We start from the raw sequence: 19,583 nt of genomic DNA on the forward strand, positions 1-19,583 counted from the left end.
TGTTAGTTTACAGACCTTCAAAGAAACACATATGAAAACAGCATCACATTATACAGATTGGTACTATGTTTATGCTGTTGAATTTTTATAAGTCCTTTTAGAAAGAGAGGTGGTCTGTTGTAACTTATTTAGCAAGCCATCACCTGGTGACTGTGTGGCACACGGTAACAGGTGAGGTCTGTGCTGTTAGAGGCAAACAGGTGCGAGACTTCAAACAGCCACTCCCTGCCCCAGTCCTTTTGGAAACCTTTGTGTGTGATTTCCAGCCTGGGAGCTCGACAGAGCTTAGTGAATGTCTGTAAGTGAACTTTACAACTGGGGAGTGGAGCCCTATCCTTTGTTCAGAGACCTCTCAGGGCTGAGAGCAACACAATGGTAAATACATTTAGCCAGCAAAAAACTCCTCTGGAGTCAGAAACAAATTAAATCTGCATGCCTGTTCTTGCTTCACTAGACTGGAAAAATGTGGCTATGACACTGTGATTAAAAAACAAATGCAGACACACTGCAACCATTGCCTAGCTGCCAAAAAAAGAGTTTTGCAGAACGATCAGCAAAATTGGCCAGAAACCAACTTTTTAAACACTCAGGAAACTCGTGCTCTCAAAATAGCCCAGGATACTTTGTTCCATTAACTGCTCTACGTAATTAAAGATACTGCTTACAAAAAAAAAATAAAAAAAAATTAAACCCTAGCACATTTTTTCTTCCATTCTCCATTTATTATTTCTTGTACGTAAAGTGTAGTCAAACATGTAACAGTAGTTGCTGTTTTTTAATGTCCCATTCACAGCAAAAGAGTCTGGTTTGTGGAATTGCAAGGGATTAGGTCCAATGTGTGTGACTTTTGTTTTGAAATTCGTAAGAATTCTGGTGCTTTCATTTTTTACAATTCTTATGTTAAAATACTTTTAATTCTAAATAGGACTTGCACCAGTGTTACTTGCACATAAACACTTCCTCTAGAGATTTATTAGTAACAAATGAAGAGCCTAGATTAACAACCAGTTCTGAGATGGAGCATAAGAGCTATTCAGTAGTGTGATAGGACAGTAACCCTAATTTTAAAAAAAGCATAAACTATACCTACTCAACCAATTCAGTTTGAGATAAAAAAGATTGAGGAATTTATTTATAAAATTTATGTATCACAGACTGCATGGGAAGAGACAGCATATTATATCTGCTCTTTTTGTGACACGTTGCAGGAGACTACAACTTCATCTAAAGGAAAAAGCCCCCACAGCTAGCACAGTGCTTCCAGTCTTTTCCAGATCTATTGAGGAAGGCTGGTACATGAGTAACAAACATTGGGGTTTTGAAACATATGAGCTTTTTATTAGTTTCCTAACTCAGGTAAGTTATGATTCTTTGCTCACTGAAGACAGTGTGAGTCTCTCCATTGATTTTAGCGGAGTCAGTCCAGGTCAGTTCTCACTGAGCTTGGCTTTGGTTCATAAACCAGATGGTGTGACTGGAGATATCACATCAGTCATATTGTTTCCATTTTAAATTAGAACAGAACATGATAAATCCAATAACTGTATAGATTTTGACTGCATGTTTGTGTGCCATCAAACCCTAATGGAAGTTAGGAAAAACTTTTAAATCTGAAAGCAGGATTGTTGATAAAGAAATGAGTGCACCTCTACTTTACATACAAGAGATTTTCAGAACCTGCAGCTACAGGATGCTGACACACAGTGTTAGTTATATTAGTGACAGAGAAACAGGGATTAATCTCAGTCTTCCAGACATATAAAATATATTTTCAATTTGGCCAGGTAGGATGCAAAGTCCAGAGGAAAGCCCAGTACCTTTTGAGGTCTGATTATGTTTCTATATTTTTTCCAAACGAAATTTGACAGTTGATGGTTTTGAAACAAGAAATTGGAGGTAAGCTTCACTGCAGTTTTCTGGGAGGCTTCTCCCCAAAAACCGGCATCACATTAACATCACAGCTAATTTAGAGTTCTGATGAAGAAATCAGGCTGATGATCCAGCAGAATGTATGGAATATGAGGAACTATTGCAACAAAGGTCTTAGAACATCAGACAGGAAATACATCTATTCAGTCTCTCAGTGGTTCAAAATTTAACTGCATTAAGGATTTTTGCAGCACTTTGTAATTAGTGTGTTATGACTACAAAATGGGAACTGACCCAGTGTTGTATCCAGCAGAGATAATTACACAAAAGTTGTTCCACTGAGAACACTATGCTTTTATCACTGCATGTAACGGTAGGATAATTTTAGTCAGGGAAAGCTGACCCTTATCTAGGACAAAAACTTGTTCATTCAGCCCTCTAAGTAGAAGGCATATGAGGGAATTAAAAAAAAAGAAAAGAAAATAAAGCATAATATCTTAAATTTAAATATTTAATTAGGAACAGATGAAAGAACTATTTTTGTGTGTTGCTAAAGCTCTTCAGAGAGTAGATATTTTGAAAACAAAAATAACCATGGATGATTACTGGCAGTGTTAGTTGTCTTCTTCCAAATGAATGGAGAACATTTATGTTGTGATATAATTTTCATATGTTTTTTTCAATATTTCATGAGTCAAAATTTGTTCATCTAAACAAACACACACCTTGACAAGATAAAACACACGTAGGCTCAGTGAAAAGCTACATCATAAATATTGTTGTTCTTTTTGTTTTGCATTAATCAACTGTTGTTTTTATCTACTGTTACTAGTTCTATTTTTGTTTTATCATTAAACATCACTGTAAAGGCAGAGATCTCAAAACTCTTCTTTCCATGAATTTGTACTTGGGAATATGTACCTGGCACTTTTAGTATGCCACTGGACATCAAAGAGTTTGCCTAGGGATTGTTTAGACTGCATTAACAGAAACATTGCAGCAGTAATGTCTTCGATGTAAGAAATATTTGTTACTTATTTTAGTAACAATTCCCATGTCAACAGTGCCACAGCACTAGGTGAGCAGAATTTGTGGTTATGCCCATTTATCCTTGCTCATGTTTAAAAAGCACTGAAGTAAACAAATGTTCTAACCTCCCATCTATAAATGCCAAGTAGCTACAGAATCAAACCTTACAGCTGTAAATAAATGGGAAAAGCTCTTCCCTGGAAAATTAGGCTAAAGCCATTACCTTTGAAATCAAACAGTCTCAGTAGGACAAGACAGTATCAAACTTGCTTTGCCAACTTGATCTTTAAACAAGCTTGGGCACAGAAGCATGCTGGAATTGCTATATCTTATTTCCCTGCACATTTTGAATTTTGCAAACAGATACAAAAGGAACTCCAAGTGAAACGTGATAGAGGCTAAATTTCTTCACAATGCCCTCAGCCAAATTAAGAACTTGGTTCTTCAGCAAGGATGAGCATGGAACAGAACACCAGAGTAAAATTTACTGCTCTCTCAAGTCTAAAAAAGGAAATTCCTCAAAACCATAATCTTTATGAAAAATTACAAAACTTTAAATTATTTTTATTTAAAAATATTATTTTCATGACAGATTTGCAGAGAGACATGCTTCTACTTGATGTTCTATATTTTCAAGTTCAAAAGGTAAGATTGCATTTTCCATGCACATTTAAGGTTATCTAGCCATAGTTCAAGCAGAGCCTCCCATCACTGCAGGCATGATAAATTGCCAGCTGCCTCCTCTTACTGCAGTTTACTATATTGCCTCAAGGTCTTCCCCATTAGGGTATCACACACAGTATTTTATTGATTTTGGGAAACAAACTAGGTGGCAAAGGCATGAGTTTTCAAAGATGAGTGGCTTCACTCTACTGTGAAATATCAGCTATAATTCACTCCTTTCCAGAACTGGAAGAAATGCTGAAGCTGAGCTGGGAAGCAGGATGTCCACACCCTGAGGTTAAGCACTGACACAGCAGTCTGAGTCTGTTCCCAACTCTACCTGTGATCCTAATTTGAGATCTTCACTATTCTGGACCTTAGTTTTATGTTTATTATTTGGACATGGAGAGGAGAGTGGAAGTAAAAGAGGAAGCAGAATTGAAGAGGGCACCATAAAGCCAATCTTTATGTGCCTGGGCTGGATATGAGCAGTGATTACAACACATTTGAAAACACATCTCTCAGTGAGGATTTGGTTTAGCTTGAAATATTCATAATCATGTTTTGCTGTTACCAGGCACATGGTGCCTGAAACAGGATTAATACTGCAAATAATCTCAGAGACTACAACAACAATTTCTTACAACAATAATTTCTTACAAATATAATCTTACAAAGATTACAGATATAATTTCTTTATAGAAATGAAGTGGGGAATGAGACAAATTTGTTCTTTGAAAAAGGAAGGAATCACGACAAGATAGTTGGAATGACACATCTAATGAGATATTTTGCTTTGTGTTTCCATGCTATACAGCTGGTTTTACTGTAGGCTTAAGACAGTGCTTTATCATTACTGACAAAATTAGTAGTGAGACAGTTGGTTTACCTAGGTTTGTTTGAGATATATGCATTAAAAAAAAAAGAAAAAAATGGGTATGTCTGAACTCCTCTGAGGCTCTACATGGATTTTTTCTGTCCCCCACTTGTTGGGTTGAATCCTGTAGACTGGTCACCTCAAAGTTCCTCAAATTGATGCAAAAGTGTCCAGGAATTGAAAAGTTGAGCTATTTAATTAGAATACCCTGTGGATAAAATGAAAATTTCCAACAGCACTGCATGAAACAATTACTACAGTGGAATAATTTAATTTTTAATTTCTTTTGTGTAACCGGGGGCAATGACTTCAACTGAAAACTAGTCGTAAATTTTGAAAAAAATGGGGAGAAGGAGCCGGGTATAACTGCTGGCTGAGGCAGGCATACTGAACTGGTCTTAGGAACTGCAGGGATAAAAGAAGACAGATGGTTTCTCTGTCTCAGGAATCAATCACTGAAGCCGCTTTTCTTGTATTTTAAGCAAGATGAATAGTCACAAAACAGAATTATCCCACAAAGATCTCCCCACTTACTACATGTGGAGTCATTGCAGAAAATCTCATCAGGATATTCCGTATCCTCAGACAAGGAAGTGACTCTTTCTTTAACTGTACCACAAAGTTTGACTGCAATACTAATTTTTGAGAAAACATCACTGCTGAATATTACATTAATAATGGATTTCTAAAAGAGAAGAGGGAGTCAAGAGATGAGAAAAAACACCAGTAGTATAGTTTTTCCAGCGAGTCAATACAAAGACTCTTCATCTTTTGTAATTTAGGTTTTCAAAAATCAAGGCTAACTCATTCTTGAATTACTATACATGGAAGAAGATTCAATAGCACAGCTGAATTGTTTTGTATGTTCATTTCTATAGAAGAACACCAAGGCATTACAAAGGACTTAAAGTTTGCTATTTGTTGCTTCAGGGCTCAATAATAAATCACTTCTTGCAGCACTCTCCCTGCTCACTGATAACCCATGTTAGTCCTAATTGAATTTTTTGAAATTGGTTAATCATAATCCAAGAATACCTCAGTTCTGTATCAGTAATAAGATGAGATGTGAATAGCTCTGTGATTAATGATCTCAATGACCTTAAATTTCTTTTCCTATATAAACAATTCTGTGATTCTATACTGTCTTGTACCTCCCATTACAAAATTGTGTATAACCTAATTAACATTATATTAAGCTGTATCTTTCATCAAGTTCTTGTAAGATGGACTTTGTGGTATTATACAGAAATGAAATATGGATAAAGCAACTGTTTATGGTCCTTGGACTTCTTAAACATAAGAGGACATCATCACCAGCAATTTCTGCAACTGTAGGTCAAGACGACTACAGAAAAAGAACAGAGCAAGCCATTTTTGTAAAGGATTTTGGTTATTTACAACAGAAAGTATGTTTACAACATCAATGAATGATACAAAACTACAAAATTGTGCAGGTCCATTAGATGGGATTAGAATTTAAAATCACTTTCATATGGAATAAGACACTGAAATTTCATCGGTATAATCAAAAGATACCTCACATAGGTGCACAAATCAGCTTCACATGCAGTGAGAAGAACTACTTTCAAGACCTTGTTGACTTTGCTGAGAGTGCTGGTGAAAAATACTTTTACCATATCTTGTTTGAAATTTCTTTCAGAAAATTTCTTTCAGTATACATAGCTTGGAAGTTTTACTTAATATTTTAATTCTTCCCACTCCTCCCACCGAGATGTGATGGCAATGTGCCTGTCTGGGACAGGCAAACAGTTCAGCTGCTTGGCTCTGGGGAGCTGGAGGCAGAGTGTGAGGCAGGGCACTGTGCATGTGGCTCTCCTCCATGGCTACAGGAAAACTACTAAGGAATAGGAAGCCTGCTTCCCCTATCTGCCAGGGATCAGCAACTCTGGAGAGCACCTCTGAAAATATCCAGGCTGCATGTAAGGTGACAATAACAGTAAATAAAATGTGCTAGAGTCGATTTTCTCTCCCTGTGGTCTTAGCTCACAACCAAATGGCTAAGCTCTCTCCTCAGAGAATATAGGGGCCCCTTTCCAGACTATCCCAGGCCTGTGCCACCTCCGAGCTGTGTCCAAACTCTGAGTGAGAGATGTCAGGGCCATGCTCATAAATAAGCTGCATGAACAGGTAAGTGCCCTGGCAAACCCCTGGCAAACCCTGGCCCTACCCAGTTTGCAGTAGAGGTAAAGCCTACAAGCCAAGTCAAGGTCACAGCTACCATCCAGAGGGGCTAGGAGTGACAAGGACAAAACCACATGCAGAAGTGACCTGACTATGTGTACGCCCTGAGATTTTTACATTTTCAACCCGAAAAGCCTGCTGGTAGTGCAGCTTGCACAGTACACTCACAGAGGCACATGTTTGTCCCAAATTAGGGCACAATTTATTTCTGAAAAACCTTGAAAATTCTTCTAAATTATGTTTCCCGCTTTAGGTCCCATTAAGCTTTTCATAAACTCTGTTGGAGCACACATGTATCTCTCCTCAACAACAATCTTTGATAGATCACATACATCCATTTGTACACATCAAAATGACACGTACAAAGAAGTTCAAAGCAGGGAAAAAATGGGATAAACTGATGTCATATACAAAGAAAAATGTGACTCATTATTCTTTCTCTAGCAAATAGTTTGTTGGGTGGCTTTGTTAGCTAAAGCAGACCTGCTGCATCCTCTGCAAAACATGTAGCTTTCTTATTCCTGACTCTCCACAGCCTTCTGTTTGGTGTGAGCACTGCCTGGGTTTCAGTGACTACAGGTGCTAGACACAAAGAGAAGTCTCAGCCACGTACCACAGTTGTCTTCGTCAGCCCGATTCCCACAGTCGTCCTCGCCATTACAGTGCAGTTGTTGGGGCAAACACTTTGTGATATTGCCACAAGGAAAGTAGCCCAGGGGGCACCTGGTGCCAGCTCCAGAAACATGATCTTCCAAAGAGTCACAGATGACTAAATAGAACAGAAAAAATATGTTCATTTTATGATGTGTTTAAAGGTATTTGATATTATGCCTTTTTAATTATCCATTTACATTTGAGTGTGAATATCAAGCAACAAAAATGTATTAATTCACTGGATATTAAATGACAAATAGTATATGAAGTACTTGTTAAACTTGGCAAAAATCTTTTATATTGTTAGCTAATTAAAATTTCCCTTGATATAAAGCAAACAGGTAATTCCTCCCTATTCATCCTCATAATAAGATCAAAATGTTATACAAGACAAATGACCAAAGGCCACTATTTTAAAGGATTGTTTCCCTTTGCACTAGAAATTAATTTATGATAACAATATACCAGAGAAGCTATAGGTATGCCTGCCCCTGGGAGGGTGGCTGGAACTAGATGATCTTTAAGGTCCCTCCCAACCCAAACCATTCTATGACATTAATTTGTGCTGAAATTTGAGACCTTGATAGGTAAGTCCTTTTATAAAAAGTCAGATTTGATTATGTTTGATTATATTCTAATTTTAAAGAAATTTCTTGGTGTAAATGTATCAAGGATCAAAGAACAGAGTTTTGCTGAAAATTGAGTAAGGCAACATGAAGGGGCCAATAATGAATCCTTCAGAAGAGTTGTCAGTCTGATCCAAAAGCTGTGGAGATATTGGTGAGAATATATCAGTGTGAAGTTTAGATATACAGATGTTCTACTGAGCCCATGCTTTATAGGAAGTAATTTCAGAGAACACAGGACTTCATTCAAGCAGTGCTGAGGGGAAAGGTAGAGGGATGCTGAGGAGGGACAGCCAGGGCTGCTGGAGGACTCGGCCTGTCCTCTGTTCTTCAGTTCTCTGTGCTGCAGCACCTGCAATTACCCACATTTGCAGATGCACGATGCCTTACCAGTCCCACCAGTGCACCTGAGGGACAAATTCTGCCATCACTATTTTTTCCAAAAAGCATGACAGATCTACTTTTTCTGTAATGGATTGCAGGGTGCCAAGGTAGATTTATTGTCTTATGAGATCATCTTCTTCCCAAGAGCATACTACGGAGAGGGTTTAAAATTACTCTAGAATTAAATTTGTTCAGTCCACAATATATTGAAAATGGAGGAAATCATCATCAGGACAGAACACTACCCAGGGTTCTGCACTTCCAAATCTTCAGTAAGCCTACCTACTACCATTCTGCAAGAGTCTGCTAGTTTAATTTTTGAAGTGCTTTCAAAAAGGAGTATCACTTTCTTATTAGAGCTACCATTTGACTTAATGGATACCGTTACCAAAAAACCAAAAATCAAATAAAAATTCTATTTTAAATTTCATTGCTGTCCTAGAACAGTTCAAACAATCTCTACAAACTTTATTAACTATGATGCGATGCTTGCTCAGATAGTAAACTGCTAATTCTGAAACATGCAACTATTTTTTCAGGCTACTTTCAAAGACAAAGTATAAATCTTTCACACAACTTTCCCAGATTAACAAGGAATATGTTCTTGGACAACATCTGATTTTTTTCACTCATTTTTCTCTTGGACTAAGAGAAATCACCTGAAATTCAATCGAGTAATTCAGATTCATAAAAAATCTCTTCTGGAAGAACTTTCTTCCAGCTAAGCCCTTGACAATGTTTACAACTCTGAAAAATTGAAATGTAAGAGCTGTAGCTGCAGAAAACTGAGATAAATATCCTGTATATGTGCAGAATTATCCTTGCTGTCGGAAGCATCCTGTGTAGAAACACATACATTCCAGTTAACAACCAGTGAATGATTTTTGAAAAGTTGATTTCCTTTTATCCACAACTGTATAACCTATGTAATTGCTAAAAGAGCTTTAGTTCCTCAAGCCTTTTACATATAGGTACCAAAAATACAGCTACGTCCTAATCCCAGGGTGAATTCACACTTGCATATTGTTTGTAAATTTCTCTGCTGTTCTGTCCTTGTATTCAGAACATTATGATTAACTTGTTCCACCCAAAAAGAAGTAGCAAAAAAAAGCTTACACAGGCATAGTGCTAAGCAAACAGAATATGTGTAGTACTCAGTGTCTTAAGTCTTTTTCTTAGCAAAAGAGCTGAGCAGGCAGCTGAGGCTCCCTTTGGTGCAGTTACCTGTTACAATCTGAGGAACTACCAAACCATCTGGTAAGAGACACCAGTATGGAAAAAACCACCGTAAAAGAAAACATCCAAAACAAAACATCAAAAAACCTCTTACATTTTGTCAAGCTTTTTATCCTACAAACTAGAGATGTATTTAGACTGATCTGAACCTTGTGCTTAAAGGGGCTGATCTCCATGCACTTCAAATTTCAAAAGAAAGCATTTATGTTCTCACAGTACCATTCAATGGAATTTCATAGCATGTTCCAAAAATTTTTATTAATTATTCAAATAATATTAATCCCTGAGCTAATTAATGAATTTGCTGCTGCATTTTAGACATCTGTACTCTGCCGCAAAGAATAAGTCCCTCATGATGTTTAATGTTTTGAATTCTCTGTACATTTATAGCCTTGATGATATCTATTCTGAATCTCTGCATTACTCATTTTGTGCTATGTTGGATTACCCGGGCATGTAAATATCTGCCTGGGAAAGGAGATAATAAGGCTTCAAAACTCAACAACTTCACCCTAGCTATAAAATCAGTGAAAGCACTGGTCTTTGTCCACTGACTTGTTAACATCACTTTGTTTATGCAAAAAAGACAGAAGTTTGGACTCTGGATGTTGCATGAGATTTATGTATGGCAAAGCCCCCAACTCTCTGAGGAAATATTTGGCAGAGCTGACAAAGGTAGACAGAAGATAAGACGGTAAAAACTATTGTAAAATGCCAGATAATATTCAAACAATTTTGGATTGAGGAAATAAAAATTCAGTCTTCTGTGTGAGGAAAATGAGTAAAGATAGCACTGTGACAACAGCAATTAAAAATTACGGTTATTGTTTTGCAAATACAGACTACTGACAGTGGAATTTACCATGTCAAGATAAGGATCTATCACTCCATCTTTGTGATGTCGTATTAGAGCTGTTGGCTTTTCTGCATCTGATTGATTTTCCACTATATGAAAAAATTGAACCACTCTTCTTGTATCTTGTTTGCCTTTTTTTTAGCAGCTGAAAGAGGACGAAAGTGATAAACTTGTGACAGACTTGCTTACATCAGAAGGTTTGCTTTTACAGACACCAAGTAAAAAAGCCTCTTTGTATACCTCATACAGAAAATTGTCTCTTGCGTCCTGTGACATAGAGATAATTGCACACATTTCAGCTACTCTGTACCTGAAAATTTCTCTTTCACATATTGTTCAGCATAAAGATTCAAATGTTTGCAATGCTTCAAGAACAAATAGAAAATATATAGGTGAGTTGGTATCAGTACAAACAGCAAAACCACAAAAAAACCTCTTTTTGACAAGATGCTTGTTGTCTCAATACAGAAAAATTTTCTACTTAGCAGGGCGTGTTCATGATACTGTAAATTAAATATTTCTGACTGTCATGTGCTTAGGGTCCCCCTGCAATTCCCCAAATTCATCTCAAATTTTCAAAAAGAAAACAAGAATTCCTGTTGTGCACCTTTTAAGCTTTTCCAGACCGGCTGCTTCGAGATGCTTATTGCTGTTAACAGATGCCTGCGGTGAAGAGGAAAGGGGATAACTTTTCCTGCTTGTCTTTAAATATAAGACTAAGTTAACTCTGCTTTCCTTTGCTAAAGGAATAAACAGGAGTTGGGTTGTCATCTAGTATACATGGTAAGGCTTTTTCCTCTGGTACATGAATGCAGAATCACCGGGGAAAGAACATGACAGCCCCTCTTCTAGCTCTCATAAAATGAAATCGAAAGAAGGAACGCATTTGGAAAAGCCAAGAACAAGATGTTCCCAGGACAACATGGCTTGACTTCCAACTAAATTGATTCATTAGGCTTGCTGGTTTTGTGCATTCTTTGAAATACAGAGATTGGGTCACAAGTGCTGTTTGAGAAACCAAATAAGGGACATGTGCACTATAAGAACGTAGACTTAACGCAGTTACTTGTAGGTTTCGTAAACCAAGCAAGTATGACTCTGTAATGGGACCAGTTCTGGGCTGATGGCACTGAGTCATAAGCACTTAAAATAATCAAAGGCATTACTCATTTCTTGATACCTACTAGTCACACCAGTCTCAACTGTGGCGCATATACGTTCAAATAAAGGCATATTGTAATAGCAGGAAAACATTTTTTTGTTTTCAAGGATTTGACTAACATGAAATCCAGTGTTATGAATCCAAAATGACTCATTAATTCCATCAGCCAAATAAGCTAACATGTCTGTCCTCACTTTGAGTGAGTTAGCAGTTAGAAGTGGTTGAGGAAATCCAATTGCTTCTAAAAAAGGCTCCTTAGATGCCAAGGACCAAGGAATGATTATGGTACTGAAGAATCCACCCTTCATTTTTCTGATGGAAAGTTATTTTACCTACAAAAGCTCAAGTTCTTCAAAGAGGCTCCTGCAAAACTGGTGGTACTTTTCCCATCTCACATAACCTGTTTTAGTTGCTGTACTTCTAGACACAGTGGGAGATGGGCTGGAGAAACAGAAGACTGAAAATACTCTTGCTTTGATACAAAATGTTTTGTTCAAATAAAACAGAGTCAACACAGAAAGTATTGAAGTTAGAATCAATTTCACCCGTAATTTTTGTGCTATCTTGGGTACTTCAAGCTGACAGTTGATTAAAAAATATCCCCTTCTGCTGAAAAGTATATTAAGAGCATATGAAATGCCTTTGACAAACCTTTAACATAATACAGAACAGACCTTATAGGCCTATTACCTTCAATGATGAATCATCAGAACAAGGTTATAAAAGTTTATTACTATGAATTACTTCAACTTACAATATGTTTAATTAATTATTAACAAAGAATAGTAGTGACAAGTGACTGACCAACTTTGATCAGATGCATTTGAATCACCAAATAACAGAAAAAAAGAAGATATGACATCTTAAAAAGATCTTTTTAAAAACTAATTTGTTGTCTGAATTTGCCCATTACAACAATATGTAGAAGTAAGTGAAGAGATGAAGATTATTCTTAGATTAATTTTCCTGGTTTTGTTTGGAATTTTCAGCTTCTTCCCACTAAACAAGGGATTTTTGAGTAATACATGACTGAGACAAGGATGAAGTTAGTCCATTGTATTTCAGGATAGAAATAAAAAGTTAACTTTTGTATAATTTCATTAAACTTATTATAACTTTATCAGTGAGAATGCATTTTTTTTTTCACCATGTAATTTTATAAAGACTCTCCTAAAATTTTCTTTCTAGTGATATCTGGGAATATGTAACAGAAATCCCATATTATTTAAACAGCAATCAAACCAAATTTTAAACTGTCCATAAATAGCATATTAAAAATAGATTCCAGCTTGTACAAGAACAAAACAGAGTTTATAAACCTGTACTTTAGTGCTGTTAATGTATACACATTTGGAGTAATACCTTGGGCAAAACTTGCAGACTAAAATAGACCTTGGTCTAGCAGCAATAGATTCTTCAGCATTAGTCCTTGAGGCAAAGTGTCTGTGGCTTAAAGTATCTAAACATCTGTACAGGGTACTCACAGAAGCACAATTAAACTGTTATCACCATGCTGCCTTTTCTGTAATTTCTCCTCTGCTTTGGTAATTGTCCAGCCCTGATGTCTGTAACATCTTATAAATGTATATATTGCATATGGATTGTGTTTGTAATTTTAGATATGATTGGGTGCAAGTGACACAATATCGTTCATTCAGAATGACAGATTCATTTCTAAAGCAATAGCAATTTTTTTATATTTAGCTGTTACTGTTGCAACCAGAAATACACTTCCAGTTTTATTGCATTACATTTATCTTTAGCAAACTATATTAGATGTCACTCTAGGAATATGTAGCACTTGAACTACACACCTGAGGTTATCTTTGCTTCCATTAAATGCAATATAGTGCAATGGATTTTAGCAAACATGGTGCATATATTATCACTGTTGCATGCTAATCTGGTAATTATCTTGGATTTTAATTTCATAATGTACCTTTATATCTTGCTGTGGGTTACACAATGCTTTCATTTCAGAAGCATTTTCCAAAGCAGAAAATTTGTACTATCTCTTTGAAAATATCACCTCCAGTCTCATACCAACGTCTCTAGTTATCAGTTATGCCACAGATAATTCAGTCTAATCAGTCTAGTTAAAGGGTTGGAAGATCCTTGTTGTCTAGCTGCCAGATAAATCCACCCCAGGGCCAGAAACTGCCAGTAGAGCAACTCAGACTGGTGATATGGCACCTAGCCAGAGGGTTTGGCTTTTATACCTTTTATTAATTTGTTGTTTTGTTCTGCTTGCACAGAATTTAGAATAAAAAGATTCTGATGCACATAAAGAGCTGAAAGAGATAATACTTCTAAAAGCCCCAAAATGAAGTAAAAAAAGTTGCATCCAAACCCTCAAATTCTGTAGTACATTCCCAGAGGATGAGAGTTCAGCACAGTGTCTAACAAAGACACAAATTAATGAACAGAGCCAAACTCTTCTGTTGCTCCACTTCTCCTTCTCTTCCTCTCCCAAAATAAACATAATTTAAATGATATCTGACCATTATTTCTGTTTAGAAACAAGTTCTAGCTCCATATCCTGACAAGATTTCCAACAGAAAATACATCAAGGTAAGCTTTCCTTTGCCCCTATGTTTTTTTGCACCAGTGCAACTCCTCAATTTCACTAATTTCTTTTTCACAGCAGAGCAATCTCAAGATGAAAGCTGGACATATGAAACACTAGGGTTTTGGTCAATGATGATGTTAGATATTGAATAGAAATGAAGGCATCAATCCATAGGTGTTAAATACACTGTGCTAGTCGGTATCATCCCACCTGGAAGGCCCGGAAAGGGAATGGTTAGCCATCAAAGTAAAGGAAACTCCTCTCCCAGAGTTGATTCTTTCTCACAACCACTACTGAATGTATTTGGCCTGGTTCTATGAGCCCCAAAAATAAAAGAATTTTGTTGCAAGTAATGTTTTTTTTCCCCCTCATTTGAAACACACCATTTATGAGTTAATGATTTAAGAATATGAAATAAAAAAAATAATTTAAAAATATCTCTGAAGCTTCATACCTGGAATGGCATTTTTGAAGTTTTGTAACCCTAGGGAAAAAGGCTTCTTCTATTGCAGTATTTGCCATGTATCTTACACTTATTTTTGTCTCATAACATACTCAGTAGTAAGCTAATGAAAGTTCCTTTTTTTTAAAAATCTGAGCAATCCAATAATCGAAAATTTACTTTAGCCAAAAGGATTAAGGACAGATTTTTATCAATAAATTAGTGTCCCTAAAGCATCAATCTTTCATCTCATCTAGATAACCAGCATTCTGAATTTAAATATATAAGGGCAGTAGTTAGAGATTACTGTAAAGAAGTTCATCTCAGACTTGCTGCTTTCAGCAAGTTAGTCCAGTCAGCCATGCATAAAGTAAGCAAAAGTGAAACACTGACTAGTGAAAACTAAATTATTTAAATTAACAAACAACAGACATTTGTAATATTTCTCTTAAGTTTCCATAAACAAAAGGCAGATTTAAGTGACTTCATGACACAATATCATATACAGGAGAAAGTTTGTGTACATGTGCATCCATGCATGGAAGTAAAAAGAAATGAGACAGAGAGTACTTGTAGCAAAGCCTTAACAGAAAGCTGCAATGAAAAAGGGAATGAAATTAGAAAGGCAATGAACATGGAAATTCCTTGCTGATATTTGGATTGTAGGATATTCTGAGAATACATTATTTGCAAAGGGGCAGAACAGCAAAGAACTAACTGGGTGTAATTAACCCCTCAAGGCACAAACAACCTAAAAGATCGTAATACACTGCCTAACTTTTCTTCTGTTGAAAAGGGCAAGCCTGTCTTCCATTTTTTTCCTGTTGACTATCTACACTCTCACCCCCACCCCAAACAGAAGTTACAGCTAAGTTATGCAATTTATTCCAACTCTGGTATGCTCTTGTGATGGAGAAAAAAACCCCACAAAGCTGCAACGACCTGTTAGAATGAACATCTTGCAGTGCTGACGGTAGAAAAACAGGTTTGAGGACAGCCAGCCCAAACAGTCTGAGGAAAAGTCTGAAGGGTAGCAGTGGGAGATTCTATTATTTCTTTCTCCATCTTCTTTTGCTCTCTCGTCTCTTACTTTGCTACAGAGTCACTAGAACTAAGCTGCACATCAGGCACAATTTCAGATTCCACTAGTTTTCCTCTCCTCCCAAGTAGCAAAATCTTAAGTAAGTCTTTTAAAAATAATCTCAGTTATGCTTTTACTAAGACTCCAGACAGAGAAAAAAGTGTCTTGGGAGTCCTAACGAAGTATTTGAAATATGAAACCTAATCTGGGTTTTTTGTTTATTTTTCTTTTTTCTCCCTTTATTGTGGTTTTAGTAAAGACTAAAAGGATTGCAATGATAGTTCTTACAATGGAACTAAGCCAGCATAATTTGAAGTGAAGCTCTGGAGCACAGTCAAGATTAATTTTGTAACAATCAAAATATATTATTTCTTGGTGAGCTGGAGACAGGATTATCGGATACATTTTATTTATTCACATACTTTTTTACTAAGAACAATTTATAACTATTAAGAATTTAAATTTAATACAGAACTACAAGTTTACGTTTGGAAGGTGGCTGTGCCCTGTGCCCTATAAATCTATGAGATTCCACCCTGCTGAAATATTATAAAATATGGAGCCCCTTGTTGCTCTGTTTTGAAGTAAAATAATTTGAAAGTATTTTAGAGAATATGTTTTCTAAGTGCTCACAGAACTATTTTCTGAAAAATCAATTTGCAGACTGTGCTTAAATAAATGCATCATTATTGGATTCTGACTCATTAATCTTTGGTTTGATTCAAAAATCACAAGTTTTCCAATCTCTGCTGTATTCTAGTATGAGTACACATAACTCACCACTAAAAGTTGTGACACTCCAGTTAAAATGCATAAAACAGAAATTATCTCAAATTAATAGGATTTCTGACTTTAGGAAAGTGAATAATGTTAGCTGGTCAAACCACAGAACTGGGGAATCATTTAGGTTGGAAAAACCTCTCACATCACGTAGTCCAGCTGTTTGGACCCCATGACCACAGACATCTGACTTATTTCCTCTTTTGCAGGTTGTATCAATAGAGTTTTAAATTATAGCTTGCAGATTTTATACATTTATTAATGTACATAAAGAAATGTCACATTAGCAGCACATATTTGTAAGTTGTTTGGATAGCCCAACTAGAAAATACAACAAGAAACAGAATTCAGAAGTGTGCCTCCATTTTAGACGCAGTTTGGCAAAGCAATGCTTTTGCATGGATTGCTGTGTATTTAACCTCCACATAGTCTATAGATCCTCCTTCTCTTCCTTTCCTGCCACTTCATCTAAGCTAAAGGAGATGTTGTCTGCTCCTGACACTGCGTTCTCATTGCCAGCCCTGAGAGCCTGCTCTGTGGACACGGCTTCACTCAGAGCAGGGCTCTCCGGACACGAGGCAGGGCACTGGGCTGGCACGATGAGAGCTTTGCCCCAAGGGTGACCTGCTGCATCCCCTTGGTCCTGTGACACCTTTCTGTGGGGTCCCTGTTCACCCCACCCCTGATTTGCTGACTCAGAGGGTTTTCCAGGGCAAGGCAGGAGAGTGCCTGGGAAAAGGCAGGCCTGGTCTCCTCAGGACTTGTGAGGGGCTGCTGTGACAGCTGCATGGTGACAGTGGGAAGGGGACTGAGCAGAGGAACAGTCAGAGCACAGCTTATCCCAAGGCTTTGAAAGCATCACAGCTAAATGCTTTGACAACTCAAATCACACACAGTGGGATGCAGGAAGGCATTTATGATCTAAAGTCAAGGTGCTGGTGAATTTTTAATGTCTATCATATTAAAGAGTGTACCTCTTCTTAAAAAAAAAAAAAAAAAGAAAAACCAAACCTGTAAGGTCCTTACTTTATTTGACCTATACAATTACCTAAATTTATTTGGTGAATGTCTATTAAATATTCTTAGCTCTTAATGCTTCCCTACATAAAATGTACAGGATGTTGCTAGACAGATCCATAATTTTTATTATGATACCTGATTTCAATACATTTTTATGTGTTATCTGATGTCACAACCTAGACACATTTTAAGAGCTTGAATGAGAGAATTATATCACAATAAAATAATTATTACTTGTGAGATCATATCCCAGTACTTAAAACAATGCAAACTATCTGTAAGAATCTTCAAAGCTGCAAATCTGTAAATACAAAAAATATTTATCTGGGCAAGAAACTGATCTAGGTAAATGATGATGTGAAAGCAGTGAATATGTAAATGAAAGATTAAAAAAAAAATAGAACAGAAATATGTACAAGGTGTTTTATTTTTGCTAAAAGATATTAAGAAAAAGAAAGACATGAGTGTGAGATATGAGTCTTAGGGGTGTAGAAAAGCCAGCTGTTCAATACCTGTTTCTGATATGTTTTTGGAAAAGTAGAAAGTGGCTATACTCTTTCTGCATGGTGCTGAGAACCCATACTGAAGATAAAGCAGGATTTATAAATTAATGTTTTCAGATTATTTGATTACTAGAAAGAATTCATGTCTGAAAACCAGTGTCTATAATTTCCAGGTAAGACTACATAACAGTTGATTCACATGTTTTAACATGTAATTGAAGTCCAGAAAATGAGGTCAAGGGGAGTATTTTTATGATAGTTGGGCCTTCTTGAATCAAACCTCTAAAAATGTGGATCATCTTTGTCAACTGTATTGCTATTAAATACTCCAGACTAATCAAGAAATTCAACCACGTGGCTTTTAAATTAATTAATGTAGTCTTTTTCTCCCCCCCCCCCGAATTTTGGCTTTAACTATGATATGTGCAGAACTTAAGTTTCATTAAGGGCTGCTATTCTTAGCTTATTCCAAAGAAGAGCTGATCTATTCCTAGGTGGTTTTTTTTGAATTGTAACTGAAAACCAAAACAAAACAGGGCAAAAATATATTTCTTAGTTAAAAAAAATACCACTTCCACCCTTACAAGCACTATGCCTTTTTCCCTATGTTGAGCATAATCTTGACAGACAGGTCTGTGATGGGAAAAGCCTCTTCTCCCAGGTCAAGCCAGTTATTTCTTCTGCAGAACAGAAGAGAAAGAGGTGTGGACACTTCCTTTGACAGACCTGTGCATATCTTTGAGCCTCAGTGACTGTACAGTCTCTCCCACTCCTAGTGCCATATTGACACTTGCTCTTCTCTGGTAGAAACAAGTACTGGACTGAGAAAAAACATTTTAACCAAATAAAGCCTCAAGACTGATACAGAGCAGACGGGTGGAACACAACAACCTGTGCTATAGAGGACTGGGTGATTTAACATCCTCTCTGGATAAACTCTGCTAAGTGATCTCATGTGCACAGATCCCTCAGGATCTGTGTAACTGCTGCTGGGCTCTTCCTCCCACTGCCTGCTCACCCTCTTCCCTTGACATGAGGTCAGCTTGTCCTCCCAGGGCTGGATCTCCCCATCAGGCCACAGCTGGTGGCTCCTTAGACTTGTTCAAACCCCGGTTTTCCCATTTCTTCCTGATACATTTGTCTTGCCCTGTCACACCAGTCAGTCGCATGCTGGATCCCCCATGAGCATTGGGGGAGACAGAGCAGGGAGTGAGCACAATACTGAGCATTACTTCTTTGCTTATACACAGCCACTCTATGTGCAACATCAGTTATCAGCAACATATAATCTAAATCTGAATGCAAATAAAGATCTTTAAATTTCATGCATTTCTGATAACACGCCTCTGTATGATACTAAAGGCATTTTTTCTATGCTTTGATTAGTCTTCTGGTGTGTTACTGGAATCTTGATGCTTAGTCTACAGTTTAACCACTTAGAAGTTATGATATTAGTTTCCTAATTAGTTCCTCATGCAGCTACAATAATTAGACTTTACACTTTTAAGTCTTCAGAGCTTGCTTCAATTACAGTTTAGAATATGATATTATTGCCCAGAATGGGAGCTGAGACATCAACATATGTATGGGAAGGGTTTCTTCTAATTTTAGGTTTTTACTTTCAGAATCA

At 36.8% G+C, this 19,583-nt stretch overlaps 1 protein-coding gene across 2 annotated transcripts in view; it reads right to left on the reverse strand.

Annotated features, from left to right (window-relative positions):
* The window catches only part of RXFP1 (relaxin family peptide receptor 1), a 58,185-nt gene that overhangs the window by 24,172 nt on the left and 14,430 nt on the right, over positions 1-19,583 (reverse strand). For both annotated transcript variants that reach the window (XM_020584116.2, XM_010411849.3), the window contains exon 2: positions 7,254-7,409. Coding sequence is in view for 1 of the 2 variants with exons in the window: in XM_010411849.3 (XP_010410151.1) it covers positions 7,254-7,409 (156 nt within the window). In the remaining variant the exon portion in view is untranslated. The remainder of the gene's footprint in view (positions 1-7,253; positions 7,410-19,583) is intronic.

Source organism: Corvus cornix, chromosome 4 (genome assembly GCF_000738735.6).
Source record: "Corvus cornix cornix isolate S_Up_H32 chromosome 4, ASM73873v5, whole genome shotgun sequence".
In the NCBI taxonomy this organism is placed as follows: Eukaryota; Metazoa; Chordata; class Aves; order Passeriformes; family Corvidae; genus Corvus; species Corvus cornix.